Source organism: Barbus barbus (genome assembly GCF_936440315.1).
Source record: "Barbus barbus genome assembly, chromosome: 43".
NCBI lineage: Eukaryota > Metazoa > Chordata > Actinopteri > Cypriniformes > Cyprinidae > Barbus > Barbus barbus.
The window spans coordinates 24,092,237-24,113,140 of NC_136721.1; the positions used below are offsets into that span (position 1 = coordinate 24,092,237).

Here is a 20,904-nt window from a genome sequence, read left to right on the forward strand (position 1 = left end):
TTCATTGTCTCTTTTTAATTAATTTAATGCATCCTTGCTAAATTAAAGTGTTAATTTATTTTTTCTTTTCGTTTAATTTTACTTACCGCAATTTTTTTACGGTATGTCATGGTTTGCACCAAACATTAAGCAGCAAAAGCAATTTTCATCATTGATAAATAATCAGCATATTAGAATGATTTCTGATGGATTGTGGCACTGTAGACTTAAATTACATTTTAATTCATATTCATAGATCACAGTTATTTTAAATTGTACACATATTTCATTACTGTTTTTACTGTATTTTCACCTAATAAATGCAGACTTGATGATCAGAGAAGACTTCTTTCAAAAACATTACTTTTTTTTTTTTTAAATGAAAGTTTCCTGAAAAATATCTCAAAATTATATGGGCTTTTGCTTAAAATAAAAACAAATATCCGTAACTCAAAGAGAATTTTTCTTACTCCATTTTTTACTTGTTTTAAGCAATACATTTCTCTGAAGACAAGATATGTTTGTACTGGAAAACAAGACAAAAATACTGAGTAAGAAAATGAATTTTTTAGGAACTTCCCAGAAAGATATGAGAAGCACTTTAGGAAGGATATGTGACAATAAAACTGAGCCATTGATCTGTATTAGTAATCTATATGATGACTATGCTGGAAAGCTTGACATTGGAGGTCTGAAAAAGAGTTCAACGGACATTAATTAACAGCTATTTAAATTTTAATCACAACGTCAGGAAGTGAATTTGCAGAGGTTAGATAATGTGGGTTCGCCTGTGCTGTAAGAACCCTTGCTATAATCATGACTAATAAGATCATGTTCCCTTCATTGCCAACAGCGTGTGAGTCATGTTCACATGCATCCTTCAATCCCATGAGTAAAACAGACGGACAGTGAGGTGGAATGTGCATCTTGTGTTTTCACTGTGTGAGAGGTGAAGAAATACAGAGAGAAAGACAGACAGAGATGAATACTAAATGAATGGCATGTTTACGATCTGTCTAAATAATGAAGGACTGAAAGATTCCGGCAAAACAGGAGTTTATTCTGCTAAAGATCTTTGTCTTAATTACATTTTTTTATATTCAATAAATAATGTTTTTTCCCCCACATTTATATTAATATAATAAATATTATTAATATAATTTTTATCAGTATCGTAGGATTTTTCATATATATTTATATTTTCATTCATTTATTAATATGCATACAGCATTGATTTTATATATATATGCACATATATGTGTGCATGCATGTATGTACTGTTTTTCATACATAATATAAATAAAAATACAATATTATAATTGATCAAACTTTCTACAGTTTTGTCCTATATTTATTTGTATTTATTCATATTTTTATATGAATATATGCATCCACTGATTCACCTTCATCCACCTATAACATCCATCCATCGCCCTTTCTTCTTCTTCAGCACAGCCACAGTGATTCAGATGAAGGCAGTTCACCCAGACCTGTTAGACAAAATGTGTGGAAACCAATGGAAAGTGTCAGAATTTGTTTATTTTACACTAATGCTTTACTGTTGATATGCATGCGTAACCTTAATGGCAAAACTAATGAGGTGGTATTGTGGTCTATGGCATTATATCATAGACAGACTCCTCTTTCTCCAGTTAGCAGAGCTCAGTGGAGTAAAGTGACTTGAATTTCTGAGCTTCAGTCACAGGGGAGTGATGCACAGCTAATGGCAACACTGCTATGAATGAGAGACACCGAGCACTGATCACAACAACTTTATAAAGACATTCAGCAGTCATTTGCAAGATGCACGCTAGAATCTGTGCATCCATTATTAGGCTAAATGCAACTTAACAAAAATAATGTGTGAGTATAAGCACTCTTTAAATCAACACCAGCTGCCAGAACTATGAAAATATCAATGGCTCAAAAATATTAAAATCAGTTGAATAATGTTAATATTATATCATGATGATATATCAACAATTATCAATTGATCTGAGTTTATATATATATATATATGTGACCCTGGAGCACAAAAGCAGTCTTAAGTCGCTGGGGTATATTTGTAGCAATAGCCAGAAATACATTGTATGGTTCAAAAACATCGATTTTTCGTTTATGCCAAAAATCATTAGGATATTAAGTAGAGATCATGTTCCATGAAGATATTTTGTAAATTTCTTACCGTAAATATATCAAAACTTAATTTTTGATTATTGATATGCATTGCTAAGAACTTCATTTGGACAACTTTAAAGCTGATTTTCTCAATATTTTGATTTTTTTGCACCCTCAGATTTCAAATAGTTGTATCTCGGCCAAATATGGTCCTATTATAACAAACAAAGATTATTTATTCAGATTTCAGATGATGCATAAATCTCAATTTCGAAAAATTGGCACTTAAGACTGGTTTTGTGGTCCAGGGTCACATATATATATATGTATATGTGTAGGAAAAACACACTGACACAACCTTGAAGTGAATATTTTACACATATAATTCATATCTTGTTTTGAAAATGGCAGGTTTCAGTTTTTAAACCGCCAATTTGGAGCTCATGGTCATGTGTGATGAGTCACATGTACACACTCTCCACCAAAGGTCAACAGGAAGAGGAAACGGGTCACACTTTTCTGTCTGTTTAGCAGTTATATGAATCTACACTAAAGGATTCACCCACTTACGTAATGCTTTTTCCCCTAATCTGTGTGAATTTGACAAATAAACCTGCAAACAATGCCAAATATAATCGTATGTGGTTCCTAAACGATCTTAACACAAAGCAAAAAGGAAAAGGTGAACGCAAAACTCATTTAGATTTCTTGATTTGTAGTGTTTAGTAAAAAGTGAATCATCGCTTTCACACTTTCATTATTGCTCACATTAGAGTTAGTGATATGAGTAAACATCCTAGCAACCAAAAAACACACCTCATGGCACCTTAGCAACTCCATAGCAAAGGCCTGAAAACAAACCACAGCATCATAGACTGTAGGTTCTGTAAGTATAAGACACATTTTACTGAGTGGAAATGTAAAAAAATATATAGACTGAACCTGCAATTAGATGAAAATAGGCTGCACGTGATGTTTGATGCCAATCGTTACCATGGTGATTACTATCATGGTGAGCTATTAAACACTTAACCAATCAATATTTGTTAAAAACAAACGGCACTCACACCAATATAACCACATAGTGATAAATAATAAATTTTTACATTAATTATTTTTAGTGTTATCAATATTTTTCACCCAAAAGCTGAGTGCACTTTGAGGGCGTTTCTTTAACTCTTTCTAACTGTCAATCATTTCTGCAGAGGGGCGGGGCAAAAGTTTCCATTTAAGGAAAACGAGGCTTCGGTGACGTCATACACTAGCCAGCGCCCCTTGAGCTGAAGGAGAGCAGCGGCAAGCGCGCGCCTCTGCGGGCGAGGATAAAAAATAGAAATGCGGAATCATTTTTGTTTTTTATTTTCCACATTTTTTCCCCGACTCCATCGCGAATATTTGTTGTTGTGAGTGAGGAGAATCTCTGTTGGCAGCTGATCTTGATTTAGAGGGCGTTTTTTTTTTGAGAGAGAGAGAGAGCGAGAGAGGGGGCGGGTGTCTCTCGCGCTTGCCTCGCGCAGCCTCACAGACGCTCTTGAAATCAACACAAGGACGGTTTGCTTCCACATCTATCGCTTATTTTCGGGATTTCCTGGATAAACAACACCGTAATCGATGCGAGGCCCTCTAACGGACATTCGCCGCTGATATTACGCCCGCGTTTTTTCTGTTTTTGTCGTTTTTTTCCCCCTCAGTGGAGCGTTCGTTGGATTCGTTATGAATTCCAGCCCGCTTCCTAACGGCAGACTCCTACCGGACAGCCAGAGCTGGAACTCCTCCGGTTCCGACGAGGATCTGGACGTCGAACCGGGACCCGGGCCGCACATAGGGGTTGCGGAATTCGGCGGGGTGCTCAGTAAGGTGAGTTACGATCCCGAATAATGCCTTCCGTACCGGGAAAGCGTGTGTTTGTGTGTGTGTTTCCACCTGATCCGATGTAAACAAACGTCAGACGGTTGGATGAATGTCACGGAGCTTGTCAAGAAAATGTCCAAAATCGTAATCACAAACAGTAACGTTAATTATGCTGATTTTAGTTAAGATATTTTGCATGGTGACATTATTTACATGACAATTAAACAATTTTTAACGTTAACGTTACCTATTACCGTAATATGCTCAATGTTTTACTTCTGATCAGTTCCTCATTACTGCCCGGACGCATGGGTTTTCTTAATTAAATTAAGCACAAATCAAACGCAGTACAGCAAATACTACAAATGCTTAACAGTTTAAATAATATAAGTGACCCTGGAGCACAAAAGCAGTCTTAAATAACACAGGTATATTTGTAGCAATAGCCAACAATACATTGTATGGATCAAAATGATCGATTTTTCTTTTATGCCAAAAATCATTAGGATATTAAGATCATGTTCCATGAAGATGCTTTGTAAATTTCCTACTGTAAATATATCTAAGCTTGTTTTTTGATTACTAATATGCATTGATAAGAACTTCATTTGGACAACTTTAAAGGCGATTTTCTCAATATTTAGATTTGTTGTTTTTTGCTCCCTCAGATTCCAGTAACGTTAGCTAGATCTCAGCCAAATATTGTCATATCATAACAAACCATATATCAGTGGAAAGCTTATTTACCCTTATTACTGCTTTGCTCGTTTTTGATTATATTTTCCATATTGATTTCCAGTGCATGGTAACCATATGCCGTTCTTTAGACAGCAAGCCCCAAGGTTATGTTAACCAAAACTGTTTTTTGATATTTTATGATAAATACTTAATATATGATGCATGGATATCTTTCTTTATGCATATATAATTCAGAAGGGGTGCAGCAGGTTCTGGGCAGAAGCTGGAATTAGTCGGGGTTACTAGAGTTCATTCGTCTTTTCTTCCTGATGGGATTAAAGGAGAAAACCTCTCCTCATGACTCAGACAGCTGATCATCTGTTTTTGTGATGAGAGGAGCATATTCCATAAGAGATTAGTGCATTATTCCACATGCAATGACTTAAACCCTCTCCCATTTAAAGTATATCTATGTATTCAAGAACACAATCAATTGTTTTATTGAACTGTGCATCATATGTTTATTGTCAAAAGTCATCATTATGGCTGTGTGCACACTCTTAGATCCAGCTTTTTGTTTTCTTATAACAGTTTTGTTTGTCTACAGTGGACTAACTACATTCACGGATGGCAAGACCGCTGGGTCGTGCTGAAGAACAACACCTTGAGTTACTACAAATCCCAGGACGAGCGCGAGTATGGGTGCCGCGGTTCCCTCTGCCTCAGCAAGGCTGTCATCACAGTGAGTATCCCGGGGAAAGATCCTTCCAGACAGCCGTGGGAATTTCAGAGCTGAGCCAAAATTAGAATGATGGCGTGCATTCAAAACGAAAGCTTCAATTGGTTCAAATTGGAGATTGTCATGCTGCGAGCTTCAGAACTGTAGTTGAATGCATTATGTTTTGTTGACAATATAGACATTTTTTATTATCAGTCTGATTAAGCAGATAATATAATGCCTAATTTTTATGATTTTTCATAATTCTAATTCTTGTATGCCAACTTCAGGATTACTAAGCAGCATATTTTTTGGCATATTGTGCATTAAAATGTTTTAATACCTGATTATACGCAAGGCGTCTGATTTCACATCAATAACCCTGTTTTTGCATAATTCAGTGAATTGAATGCATTATTGAAACTTCACTGATTGTTTTGGGCCGTCATATTGTTTATTGGATATTTATTATATTTATTTATAATGATAAAGGTTCTCTCAAAGTTATAAAAAAACATTCTTCCGATGATGTCAATAGAACAATGATGTTTGATGTCAATGATGTTTGTTCTATTATAAAGTTATCTGCTATTTAACAACATTCTGAAAACGTTAGCACAAAAAAAGAACAATATATACATCGCTCATTGTTTTTCTGAAACATTTTAGTTGGACGTTCGTCTGACTTTTTACAAATGTTAATATTTGTTGTTCAGAGAACGTTAAAAAGTAATATTCCCATTATCATAATCTTAGTTTAAATGTTCTTTTTTTTTTAAAGCTGGGTCTGTATTGCTGCATCTCTAGAAATTAGATTTGGTACGATGGTTGTGCTTCATCTAAAATGATTATCGCTGAGGCAGTGGATGTGCTGAGAGCTCTTTTTAGGGCAGAGTAAAAGAGAAAAGAGATTAACGGAGGACAGACACGATCCTTTGCCACAGGCAGCCGGCCAGGCACAGACAGACTGTGGCCTATTTCCCCCCCATTAATGCTAAAATCACACTCGCGCACACGCACCTGCAGAAGTTGTTGGCCACAGTCAACTTTGCCTTCACATTTGACTCAAACTGAGTAGTGACAAATGCTACTGAATTTATACAGTATCTATAGGAGCTCGGATAATGAATGCATACTGCTCAGATTTTTGGTTGATTGCTTATGATCTGATTTGGCCCGGACAAACAGAATGAAATGAGAATTCCCTGCATTGCGTTGAAGATTAACTCATGACCACACACAGATTTCGACATGTGCCACAGCAGTCCATGCACACACTCTTGCCTCACCACTGAAAATGAGGAAACAGGGCGAAGGTTGTGTTGTTATGGAGACCACTGGAGAGGTACAAGTCCTTATGGTGACCCTGTTACTGCTGGTCCTTCAATGATTAAACCAAAACCCTTACTGAAGATACAGGGAAAGGAACATACAAGCATTTTCTGAGTTGTTTTAGATGTAAGAAAATGTATAGAGTAAAAACAGGAAGTGAAGTCTGAAATAATCGGGCTTGATGATGGAATGGTTTTGTAGGTTTGTGAGTGTGCACAGCCTGCGCTCAGGTAGTTCATGTTTAAAGCTGCAGGTCGCTGCTGTGTGTTCGACATTCTAATTTGATGCTTTGCATTTTGGCTTTGAGCGAGAGAAAAATGGCTCCTTTGTTTCAAGACTTGAGAGTGACTCTTTTCCAGCTGTGTATTTGTTGAACTCCAACCTTTATGGGTAATCCTAAATATTAACTTTGGTATTAAACGCAAGCGTGTGGTAGAAATGAGATGTTTAGGGTCCAAAATTAACTTTAACACCTGCCAATGGTGAGTGAATTGGCAGAATTTATTAGTTAAAAATATTCTCTACCGGCCTTTTTTTAAAGACTGTTTGCCGTTTGATTTATGAATTTCTTTGGATTATTTGGTTGTTATTTCCTTGCATTTTAGTGTTAAACACTGCAGGTCACTGTGTGCCTATATAAGCCATTTCTCATCTCTGTATCTGTTCAGAATTTCAGAGTTTTTTTGTTAATTTTTTTGTTTGCAAGGAATATTCCTAGTTTTTTGAGAGTTTTGTACTCTTTGCATTGAATCATGTGTTGCTTACATCAGTGAGCGTTGGATTTCAACCATGTATTATGTTCCAGTTCCTCATAAATTTACCACTGTGTTTTCTTTTTACTCACTTTGGCACGTGGTTACTGTTTATTTTGCACCCTGGTCACTGGATGAGTTTGGGCCTTTCTGTGTAATCTCGAAAAGAGGGCAAAAACAGACTCTTTTTTTTTTTTTTCATTTATAGTGCATCTAAATGTATTTCTCTTTCTCAGTAAATCTTTCTCTCAGAATGCCGTTCTGGAATACGAAGCAGCTTTATTCAGATTGATTCAGCACACACACGGCAGCAATCTGTCCTCGTAAATCCTCACAAAAACAGGTTATTGTGTCATTACGCTCTTCCTGCCTGCGATTACGCTGTCCTCACATGATTCACACATACTTAAACCACACACAAACGGGACCACCCTAAAATCAGACTGGCTTAACCCTTGCAGACACAACAGGATTACATCGTCCACGTGAAGGCCTGATTCAAACCCAGAATGCCTCATTGTGCATCCTTATAAAACTGGGTCTCGCTGGTTCAGTGCTCAGGTCAGCACACAAGCTGGAAACAGTGTTAATTGTGCTTTTTGTGAGACGCTCAGGTTGTTGAATTGGACTTGATTAGATTTGTGAATGTCAGACCTCAGGACATGGAGACGGATTGTGAAAGATCAAAAACAATTTCACACACACTCAGTCTGACTTAATCGGTCTGTCAGCAACACTTAACGAATCCAGTAGGCTGTTTTACCATTGCCTGATTTTACATTGAAACTCAAGCAATACTTTTCCTATTGCTCATACTTGGGGTTAGTGAACAAGTTGAACAAACTTGTTGCCAGAAATGAACTTAACTACATGAAGGATAACATTTTTACAAACATTTTAACATTTCAGTTTTTATAATTACCTTATTAAATATATCCGTGTTGCCTTTCAGGTCAAATACTTAAATTTAACCAATTACATCAGTCAGAATACAATGGTTATAATGCTCAACACTACAAAAAGACTTCTTAAAATTTGATGCAACCTGAGCAGATCCAAATGCAGTGCTGAAATCAACACTTTTCATCCATTTTTTTTTTTTTAAATTTCACTTTAATCACAACAGCCGTAATGGATTTAGTTGTGTAGAATTTAAAAAAATTATAATTTTTTTTTTTTTGCACCCTAATCTTGAGTTTTGCGGGCATTTTTATCCCAAGCATCTGGTAATTTGTTAAATTTAGCGTGCAACTTGTCTTGCACAGTTTACGCTATAAGGTCATTTCATGTCAAATCAACCAAATTTCCTTGGGGTTTTCCCCGGCATAAATTTTCTGATTTTGTGAATATTTTTTCTGAAGAAAGAGAAATGACATAATGACAATTTTCAGCTGAAACTTCGAAGCCAAACTACAGGGGGCAAAAATGACTTTGTGCAAATGGCAGCATCATTATTTTATTTTTACCCAGATTGGTAGGTCTGTTAGTGAAATCTGTAGACTTGAGTAGTCTTTGATGCATTATATGCCAATGGGGACAGTTCAAAAATGGGAAAAAGCACCACTAGAGTTTTTTTCCCCAAAGTTAGTATTTATTCCTCTTACTTGGGAAGTATTAAAGATATTGCCATAGCCTTTTCAGCCAAGGGCCTCTAGTTGAGGAGACACAGACACTATAGACATTTTGACTTGAGCAAATAAGCAACAATATAGCGACATGCTAAAAACCACTCAAAGCCATAAGCAATCCCCTGGACGTCACCCTACAATTGTGTTAGCAGGTGTTTTAAGTGCTTTTTCTGAGTTTCGCTTCACAATGTTTTGAGTTGGATCTGTTATCAACGGCTGTATTCAGCCCAAGAAAAAAAAACATCAATACAGCGGCCACGCCATACAGCTTTCAGCGCTCCCAGTGCATTGAACTTGATGTGCATGTGCTTTCGCCTGCCAAGTTTTACCCTCACGTGAGCTGGAATTCTCTTGCCCTCTTGCACTCTTGTTAAGCTCTCCAAAAGCGTGGCCCATAAACATGCAATTTTTCTTTGAGCTACGCTGGACCTGGACTATGTCATGATCTGACAGGAGAAGAGGGGAAGTTCTCTTAGGACAGGTACGCACAGGTACAGGTTATTCTGGTGCAGGGCGGGTCATTGCAAATGCCACCGTGGGATCTAAAATGCAGTGCTTGACTCATGTCAGGACAGGCAAAGTTCTTAATAGAGCTGAGCTTACAGCAGAAGACGATAAATTAGGGGTGTGCGATATGACGATTTTTGATCGTGGACGATAAAAATGTCTCCACGATCTGCTTTTTAAGAAATATCGTAGTATCGCGCTACCGCGCACATTGTCAATTACAGTTCTGGCGCCGCCGTCTCTATGTACTGTGCAACACGACATACAGCAGTAGAGTTACTCTGACAGGACACTGCACTTATTCGCGATCGCAAAAGTACATTATTTGCATACAAGCCTTGCTGGTTAAATGTTTAATTCGCGCGCTGGTCTGACGTGCGCTTGTTCTGAGCGCATACACCTGAAGCACCCGCACTAAAACGCCTGTCTAACAGCGCGAGCGCCTGATTACTCAACTAAGTTATATTTTGCGCTAATACTGTCAAAACACACAATGTTTACATACAGACTGAGTTGGTTATCTCTAAAATGAAAGTAAATAGTTAAGAGAGAAACGGATGCGTGCCTGTACTGTATATTAGATGTGTGCAGCTCTTAAAGGGACAGGACACTAAACGTGCTGTCGACTGTCATTAAAGGGATAGTTCACCCTAAAATTTAATTTCTGTCATTATTTACTCAGTGGAAAACCAAACAGTTGCTGGTCCACATTGACTTTGATAGTAGGAAAGAAAAATCCTATGGAAGTCACTGAGGACCAGCAACTGTTTGGTTTTCCACCTTCTTCAAAATAGCATTTATAAATGTTCAGCACAAGAAAGAAACTCATTCCGGTTTAAAACAACTTTTGAGTAAATGATGATATAAAAATACAACATTATGACAGAATTGACAGACAGATGACAGAATATTAATTTGTGGGGGAACTATTCATTTAACGTTAACAAAACAACAAAACGCAAAAGAGAAAAATCACTCACTATTCTTGACTGAAAAACTTTAATACAGTTGCTTTAGGAATCAGTCTATCTAGTGTTTTATTTTTATATTTGTTCATTCAATTTCATTGAATGCTCTGCTAAATACACCTATTGTACCTGGAAATAAAGCACTGTTTGTTTTATTTGTATATTATGTGTATTTGTAATGTGTATCTTTGTTCTTATTTTTTAATAAGAAAAATAAAATAATGACAAAGATTTTTTATCTTCGCCCACTTTGGCCTAAATATCTGCCATGCATCTTTGTCTTTCTAGTTTGGCTGTAATGCTCAGACAACTTGTAAAACCAAAATAATAAAACTAACAAAGAATCGTGATAAAAATCGTGAATCGTGATATTTCTATAAAAAATCGTGATATGATATTTTTCCCATATCGCCCACCCCTACGATAAATGCAGTAGAGGAAAGGCCACCATTCTTACCATTTGTTGATCATGTTCTTTGGGGGTTTTTTTTGCCGACTTAAACATTTGTTGCATATATATATATATATATATATATTATTTTTTTTCTCTTGTATTTGGGCCAGTAAAAATATTGATAGAGCAAGTATAAAGAGCAGAACAATCCTGAAAGTTGAGCCCTGGAAGGTAGTTGGATGAGTGGAGAGAAGTAAAAGAGGACATAGAGAGACATGGGAGGAAAAGCAGAAATTGTAAAGGCGATTTGAATGTGGAAACAGTGTGTATCAAGTTACTCTATTGTTTTGACCTGATGGTTTTTGTTTCTTTTCGCTGGTTTTATTAAAGATAAAATGGATCAAATTGAGGTCTTCCTGTTGAAGATGTGTGTGCTTTCTTTGGTGTCCAAACCCTGCAGGTCCTGTGTGTATTCTCATGTGGTTTTTTTGAGATCATTTATGTGGCTTTGGGCTGAATATCATTTAGATTGCTCTCAATCCAGTTTCATCTATCCAAACCTAAACCACAAGAGAAACTGATCAAAACTGCTACCAGATGCGTTACCAACCCATCAGTCTTCTGTAAACACAACTGACTTGATCTTCATGTAGCCTTACGCTCGTGTGCTGAACTGCTCTGGTGCCACAAAAAGGGAAAATTATTATATGATCTTCCCAACATTTTCATGCCACCTTTTTTTTTGTAAATCATTTACTCGTAGATGTCTCGCTAAATGAGCAGAGTAGTTTATGTTTTGTGATAAATCGGCAAATGCAAGTTTACTCGGTAACAGAAAATGAGTCAGTTGTCATTAGTTTGCAACTGTTTACAGCTACACTGAGAGAGAGAAATTAAGAGCAGAGACTGTTTTTATGGAGGCACATCTTTTATGTCGGCAGCGGTCACCAGGGTTCAATAAATGGTGTATAAAAGCCTTTCAGACATTAAATGAAGCTGCTCTCTGGTGAAATAAAACGGCAGCTTTGGTATTTTGGTACTTCAGCGAGGGTCATCGCAGACCATCGCTGTAGGACGGCATGCACAGTCTGGAAAATGTTCATTTTCATCAAACTGAGGTCAAGCTTTGTGTGCAAACTAAATTCAGAAATGACACAGCAAAAAGCATTTTTAAAGTCTTCATAACTTAATGTCTTCACTTTTTCCAGAGCGTGGATTCGTTTGTGAAACCATGCATGAATTGTTTCTGAGAAGATGTGCAAAATATGTGCTTATTTGCACACCTGTCTCATTTTATGAAGTAGGCTAATTCTTATAAGTTTATAAATATCACTTAACAGCAAAGCCCAATGCTTTCACAACGCATGTACACACACACTTGTATTAGCCTGCTGAATATTTGATTAAGGCAACTGTGTTTGTAGTTACAGCTGCCAAAAAGAGAAAGGGAGTCAAGTGCTTTTTAAAATGTCAATGACTGTGTGTGTGTGTGTGTGTGCATTTGCATTTTCGATTAGTGTGCTGTGCTAAACCCCAGAGGAGTGCTATCAAGCAGCTTGTTCTCAGTCTCACAGCCATTGTGTGCATATCCTCACCTTCTGCCACATGGTAAACTCTGGGCTCAAGTCGTCATCTGCAGTCATGTCTGTGCGGTGACCTGCTTTTTTTATACTGCAAACCATAAACTAGTGTCAAAACCTCACAGCAGTCAATCTTTTGGAACACTGCTTTGAAAACAATCATTACTTTTGCAGTTGCCCTCAATAATGCTAGAGGCTCAAATATTTCACACCATATTAATAGAAATTATTAATGTCTCAATATTGTTGTAGCTTTATAAGACTTGGACTATTCTGCAGTTTATTTTATTTATTTATTTTTTATTTTTTGTCCTTTCTGAAGCTTGACTTGTCCACTTTTATTGTATGGAAAAGAGTAGCCTTGGCATTTTCATAAAATACATAAACAAAACCAGCAGCACTCGTGGAGTAGAGAAATGAAAGAATCTTGAAGCTGGAAGAAAACTGTTCTTTATTTTGCAAACATGTTTTAACACACAGGCCTTCTTTAGAGTTAAACTCATTGAAATATATTTCTGCAAACACATTTTTAAACGGGTTTTTACATTTATTGAGTCTTTAATTTAAAATTCAATTCAAATAACATTTCATTTTTGATTTTGGTCAATATCACCTCCTATTGCTGGCAATTTTATGTGCCAGTAAACAAAAAAGAGGACATAGGATAATTATTTTAAAAATGTTACAGCACTGAAGTGGTTACATAACCTCTTTTAATTACACTCCTACATTCAGTAATATGATCTATTTCACAACAAGAGGCTTCCCCAACATAAACTTGTTCATAAGGGCATTGTATCAAACATATAAACTTTTGTATTCCATCTAATGAACCTTTTAATACTTTATAGCAGGGGTGGCGATCGTCGATCCTGGAGAGCCGAAGCCCTGCAGAGTTTTGCTTCAACCCTAATCAAACACACCTGAACAAGTTAATCAAGGTCTGAAGGGTTACTAGAAAGTTACAGGCAAGTGAGTTTTAATTGGGGTTGGAGCTGAACTCTCTCCAGGACTGGAGTTCGCCACCCCTGCTTTATAGAAAGGATGTTTAGAACATTAACAGTTCAATCAGAATCAGAAAGAGCTTTATTGCCAAGTGTGTTTACACACACAAGGAATTTGTCTTGGTGTTAGGAGCTTCCAGTACAGAAATACAAACATAGTGCAGACAACATATAATTAAGGAAATGCCTCTAATAACATCACTAAACAGGTTAGATTAGTATGATTTGTGAAGATTGACTGGAGACGTTTTGTTGTGCTTTGTCCCTTTAAATCTTGAGGCAGTCGCTGCAGATCTGCTGGAAAGTTCGATTAGCCCAATTTTGCCGGAGCCGTTGAGCGCCTCGGGCTTTCAGAGGGCTTATGTTAAAATGGGTTTGAGTGAATCTGTGTGTGAAGGTGTCAAACGGCCTCCATTACAGATCAAACGGTCAGTGAACCCTAAAATGTCCTGTAAAGAAAACCAATGCTAAAATGAGGAGGAGGTGTGAGCAGCGTGGAGACACGGGAATGATCTGTGATATTTTTAAAAGGGTGGAACGAGTGAAAAAAGAGGATGTGTAGATCTGAAATAGAAGGAAAAGAGAGATGTACGACTGTCCTGTTGTCTGAACCGGGAAGTTTGCTCCCTTCTGCCTTCCTGCTGATGAATTCCTGTTTGGTGACCTGGGGGTCAAGTCAGAAAGTCCCTCTGCTCATCTCTCCTGTCATATACTTCCTTCCTCCAAGATTTGCTCTAACCAAAACTCTGTCTGGACATTTAAATCCCGTATAGATGCTCTTTAACCTGTCAATAACAGCGGGTTAGTTAGTCATATGACATGCTCTCTTCCTTTGCATCCTGTGTCCTAATCTGTGGGTCAGCGTGGCATTTGTTTCCTTTGTTAAAGCTGAAGTCCCACCTTCCTGTGTATCTGATTTCCCAAAACACAGATCCAAGACTGAATTGCTCAGTAAACAGCCTTAACGTCCATCTGGAACCAGCTCCTGATATCATTTTTTGCTGGTTAATCACATTCAAGTGTGGACTTCAGCACACTGTGCTTATTTCACACCCTGGAACATGTTATCGTCATGCTTGTGTGTGATTCGGCACGCCAAACCTTTGTTGGGACATTTTTCCACATCTGCCATTTCACTAAATGAGGACATAAATATATGAACAACATCCCCAGAACTGCTCTGAGAGTTACTTCATGAGCATTTGACTGTTTCGTTTGAGTAAAACGATCGTCATATCATAAATAGGCTACAGAAACTTAAGAGGTCCTCATGGCAACCCGTCAAAATAAAAGTTCAGTTTATTTACTAATACTACTACAATTATTACAACTTTTGTTTAAAAGAACAATCACACAATACGCTATTTCTTCCATGTTTTAATTTTAATAGTAAACCATTTGTTTGCCAAATTTGAGTTTAACTCTCATTTGATTAAAAGATAAATTAAATTAATGTTTTATGCCTTCATTTGCACTGCACTGTAAATGAAAACTAATGGAAATTACTGTCACATAGGCCAAGATTAAGATACTGTCACATAGGCCAAGATTATGATGACGGAAATTGGGACATTTCAATAGGCTATTGAACCAAGTGAGCCTATAACAGGCTATTAGTGTTATAGTTTCATTAAAATAGTTGCGGTCTTCTTCGCAACTTCTACAATGGAGCTATGAAGACAATTAAATTATTTACACTTATTATATACATTGCGCTTTTTAAATTAATCAATTGATGTGCATTAGATGATGAATTGAATAGTCCCCTCTTGTAGGTTATGATTTAGTCAACCGAAAATAATTAATGAAGAATTATGAGAGGTTATGCTATTACACATACATTTCTAACATGTAAATTATTGAAGCCAAATACTTACATTTCCCCAAGCTGTTTAGCTTTAGTATTTAGTATTCATAGGCTTAATCATGAAGCATACAGTGGCCCCACTTTTAACTCTCTCTTTATATATTACCCTTATTGTAGATGGATGCATGGGGGAAGACCAGAGTAAGAAGTGCAACCAACACTAGGGAAGGCCATTTTTGTCAGAGACCTTGTTATTCTTAATTTTGACATTAATTTTCATTTTTACACCAGACATATATATCAGTTCAATATATTGGTTATCAGTCTACTTGGTCTGTAATAATCGGTATCGGCATCGGCCCTGAAAAACACATATCGGTCGACCCCTAGTTCAAACAGCTGATAAAACATCACAATAATCCACAAGTAATCCACAAGTAAGCCAGTGTGTAATTGAATATATTTGAACAAATAGCCTAGAAATTTTATTTAAAAGGTCATTTAAAAACGGCATTATGTGCAACAACTGGCCCCACTATCTTCAAAACCTCCACCATCGTACCAGTACCGAAACACTCCACTGACTCGGTCCCTAACGACTTCCGTCCTGTTGCACTCACCCCCATCATTGCCAAGTGTTTTGAGAAACTGGTTGCATCCCACTTAAAATCCTGTCTCCCTGCTACACTAGACCCATTCCAATTTGCATATCGCCACAATAGGTCAACAGAGGACGCCATCTCAACAGCGCTTCACTCTGCCCTCACCCACCTGGACAGTCAAAACACACATGTGAGAATGCTGTTCATAGATTTCAGTTCTGCATTTAATACTGTAATCCCCTCCAAGCTGATCTCCAAGCTCAGCCAGCTTGGAATCAGCACACCCATCTGCAATTGGATTCTAGATTTTCTGACTAACAGACCTCAGTCCGTCAAATTAGATAACCTCTCCTCCTCCATCATCACCCTGAACACCGGCGTGCCACAGGGCTGCGTACTGAGCCCTCTCCTGTACTCCCTCTTCACCCATGACTGTGTTCCTGTTTATGGCTCCAACACCATAATCAAATTTGCAGATGACACCACGGTGGTAGGTCTGATCAAGGATGACGATGAGTCAGCCTACAGGGATGAGGTGCAGCACCTGGCTGTGTGGTGTGCCACCAACAATCTAGAACTAAACACCCAGAAGACAAAGGAGATCATTGTGGACTTCAGGCGGACTAGGAGTCATGCACACACACCCATCTACATCAACGGAGCTGTAGTGGAGCGTGTGTCGAGTTTCAAGTTCCTTGGCATCCACATCTCTGATGACCTCACCTGGTCCCATAACACCTCCACTCTGGTCAAAAAGGCACAGCAGCGCCTTTACTTCTTAAGGAGCCTTAAGAAAGTTCACCTGAATCCCAGGATCCTTGTGGAATTCTACCGCTGTACCATTGAGAGCATACTCACGAACTGCATCTCAGTATGGTACAGCAATTGCTCCGCATCTGACCGCAAAGCACTCCAGCGGGTGGTGAAAACTGCTCAACGGATCACCGGCACCCAGTTAACTTCCATTGAGAACATTTATCATAAGCGCTGTCTGTCAGGGCAAGAAACATCATCAAGGATGCCTCTCACCCTAACCATGGACTTTTCACCATCCTCCCATCCGGCAGGCGTTACAGGTGCCTACGCTCTCGCACTAGTAGGCTCAGGAAGAGCTTCTTCCCCGAGGCTGTGACACTTCTGAACGCCACACCACCAATCTAACCTGCACCTGCTTATTACTGCACTGGTCACAGTACTTTACACACATGCATTTGCACTACTCATATTTTGCACAGACTGCACATTGTTAAAGTTATTACACTATAAACTGTCTAAAGTTGTTACTGTACAAAGCACAGTAAACTATTTCTATAAAATATTGCACTACTGTTATTTTGCATAGAATACATTGTTCTATCAATACTTGCACACACTCATCCAGCTGTATTTATTTATTTATTACCACTGTTCTCACGTCTCTGCTGTTCATAATGTGTATATATAATCTGTAATCTATATAATCCTACATTGCTCTGTTCATAATGTACATACAATCCCTACATTGCATTCCTATTTAGATTCTGTATATACCCTGCTCAATACTGTATATAGCAATTCCACTGTACATTCTGTAAATCATATCTTCACTTACTCTGCACTTATATGTATATAAAACACTATATTCTTGCACTTCTGGTTAGATGCTAACTGCATTTCATTAGCTCTGTACTTGTACTCTGCATAATGACAATAAAGTTGAATCTAATCTAATTTACATGTCTGGTGGAGGGTCCAGACAAGCATACCTAAGCATAATCTACCCAAGCATAAACTGAGGTAGACTTTTATCACTAAGAAATTTTAAACTATAACTGAATGTATTTAAAGAGAGAGCAACTTGTTCAGTAAACCACTATTTAAAAAAAAAAAAAAAAAGTTTAGTTTTCCCCCCTGCTGTACCGAAATCATAACGAACCATGACGTTAAAACTGAGGTATGTAGCGAACCATCATATTTGTGTACCGTTACACAAATAAACTATTGTCTGACTTGTATAATTGTAATGAATAATCAAATTTTGTTGTCTTTAGATGTAGTATTTACTTTGGATGCATCTGTCTATTTTCTTGCTGTAGCTGTACAAAAACCATACAGCTGTGCATATTTGCACACTGTGATTTACTCTCTGGATGCGGTACAAAAATGCATCATTCTTATGTTGCCACACACGATGTGTTGATTATTGTACTGGGATTCTGTAAATGTCACATTTCATTTAGTTGTTGACGCAATGCTGTAAATTTCACAGGCTCCCTCACTGTCTGTCTCCTTTTGCTGTTGTGACTTTGCACACGTAGGCCTGTGTGTGTGTGTGTGTGTGTGTGTGTGTGCTGGGAAGCCGATCTTTGGAAAGGGAATGAATGCATCCACCCAGAGTGTTTGAAGTTCAGTTCACGTGTAGGACTGAAGATTTCCAATAATGCACTGAGAAAGCAAGAGCTCTGTACCTGCTCTTTCTGTTTTCATGCCATTTTTTCAATTGGCATGAAGTATTTACATACAATATCCTCAAAGCATTTTACACAAAACAAGTAATGACAAGAACAAAATTACAACATAAATAACAATACAAAAATTTATTAAAATAAGGTGCTAAGTAATGAATATAAATAAGATTGTGTGTGTGAGATACATATATGATATAAAATATATAATTATATATAGTAAAGTAGGTGCTAAGTTAAAAAAAACATGGAAGAAAAAAATATATACATAAAAATAGAAAATAGACATTTATCAAGATATTATGAAGAAATGTTTTGTATTTTCATTATAGTGTATATACTATGAATGTTAGTAAACTTACTGCTTATTATATACTAATTTTACTTGTGTCCTCATTAGCTAATTATAGGTGTGTGGTCATGTTACGTTTACAGCTCTACTAAATCATGTTTACCCACAATGCAGCACTATCTCAGATGGAAGCACACACGAATCAACAGATAGCAGTCCTGTTTAACATCTGTGTGTAAGTGTTGTGATGTTTGTGTTTGTGTACACTGCTGTGCGATTGATGGTGTCTCGCAGGTTCAGTCAGTCCCATGGTGACGACCCTTGTGTTTATTTTAGTGTCTCTTCTCAGTACCAACTGTGACCCTCTCGGGGTCCCCTGCATTGCCCATCGTGTCTCGATTTTCCATTCCCACAATCCCTCTCAATGCTTTTCCCATACAGGCAGTAGAACGTTCCCGCGTCAGTCCATTCTGGGTTCCATGCACAAATATAAGCACTCCTAAATCTAAACTGACATTTTCACCATCATAACAGCCATTTTTCAAACACTGCCATTGTAAATGCAGAACAGATCCAGCTGACTGAGCTCGTCGCAATGCATTCTGGGATCGCCTTCTCAGGCAGCAACTGCATCTTATAAGGCAGCATAACGTTTCTTGGTAGTCTCACACTGTTATAGAGTCTCTTAGTTTTCTCACAGCTTCCTCTGAGCTCTGGGTTTTCAGTGGGAAGATGCTGTTTCTATGTAAAGCCTGTTTGAGGCCTCTGGCTCTCTGTGTTTGTTTGTTGTTGTGGTGGTGTTTTGTGGTGTGATAAGTAATAATCATCCTCGCTCAGATGTGACTGATTATTCTCTGTCCTTTAAACACATGCAGCTTTGTCTCCGGTCTCATTAAAGCCCGTTTCATTCCTCGTGTGTCGTCCTGTCATGCGTCTTCATATTGTGATTAGCGTCAGGCTTTGAATGAGCGCCCCACGCTTCATCCAGAGCACCAGGTGTCTGTCATATCATTTGGGGTCTTTCTAATGCTCTGTCTTTGTTGATGTAGTCTGATATGCGTCTTTGTAAGGTCTCGGGTTATTACTCACGCAAGTAGTGTCATTTCCTGTGAGTGAAGGCAAAATATATTCTTTTTTATAGTGCTGCCCTCAGTGGTTGCATGTAACAACAAACATAAATTGCGACTTCCCTAAAGTGGTTGTCAGATCCATTTTTGACTCATGAGTCTGAATCCTGTTCTCGGAATCGTTCAAACGACTCGCTCACTAAACTTCAGGTCATTCCTTTTTAAATTAGAAATGAGAATAATTACTGTCTTGGCTGGATGATATGGTTTACAATAAAATTAAATAATGAAAAATGTATTAATCAATAATTGAATTAATAATAAATAAAATATTTAAGAAAAATAAAATAAAAAAATAAAAAAGAGAGAGAGAGAGGGAGGGAAAGTAAAATAATGAATATAAATTGAATTTATAAATATAGGATTATAATTAAATTAATTTTAAATAAATATAAAAATAAATTAATACATAAAGAATTAATAGTATATTTAGTGTGTGTGTGTGTGATGATATATCATGACAAATACTGGTGTGTTCTCGGATAGTGGGAGGCAAAAGAAAAGAAACACCGGGCTAGAGGAGTGCAGTATATCAGACTGAAGGAGAGGAGTGATTGACTCCTCATCTGGTTTTCATAGAACAGTGTGAGGTCTGCAGAAATCAACATCTGGCAATAATACCAAACACACACACACACACTCAGACATGGCTGCTGTTAGTTATTTTATTTTATTTTTTTCAGAGGGAAATATCTCCCATTTCCCAGCTGGCTCAGTGGGTCAAGGCTCTCTCTCTTTTCTTTTGGTTGTGGTTGTTCTGTCTAGTACTGAACTCCACTTAGAAGTATTTAGTATAATTTTGCCAGAAAAAGATTTAGAATTTTTATCATATGTTAATGTGTAAAAATCTTCTGTAATATAACTTGTTTTTTTTGTTTGCTGGTTTTTATTGTATTTGTTATACTTGTATTGTTTTATTTGTTTTTGCCATGAATATAGCCTTAGATGCTGACATGGCAATAAATAAAAATATACTACTACTACTCTGTCTAGTACTGAATAGTTGTAGTTTATCAACAACAGATTGGGTTCTTGGATCCCTCTCTCATTCAAAGCAACTTGTTAATAAATGTACAAAAAGTGATTGTCATTAGTAATGATGTTTGATGATCATATCAGTCTA

The 20,904-nt window shown here is 37.3% G+C and overlaps 1 protein-coding gene across 4 annotated transcripts in view; it reads left to right on the top strand.

Moving 5' to 3' along the window:
- Nucleotides 1-3,558: 3,558 nt before the first annotated feature.
- Nucleotides 3,559-20,904, top strand: part of LOC306862557 (ceramide transfer protein) — a 35,858-nt gene continuing 18,512 nt past the window's right edge. For all 4 annotated transcript variants that reach the window (XM_079405434.1, XM_079405436.1, XM_079405435.1 and 1 more), the window contains exons 1-2: nucleotides 3,559-3,954; nucleotides 5,234-5,368. In XM_079405434.1, coding sequence (XP_079261560.1) covers nucleotides 3,811-3,954; nucleotides 5,234-5,368 — 279 coding nt within the window. In that variant the 5' untranslated portion in view covers nucleotides 3,559-3,810. The remainder of the gene's footprint in view (nucleotides 3,955-5,233; nucleotides 5,369-20,904) is intronic.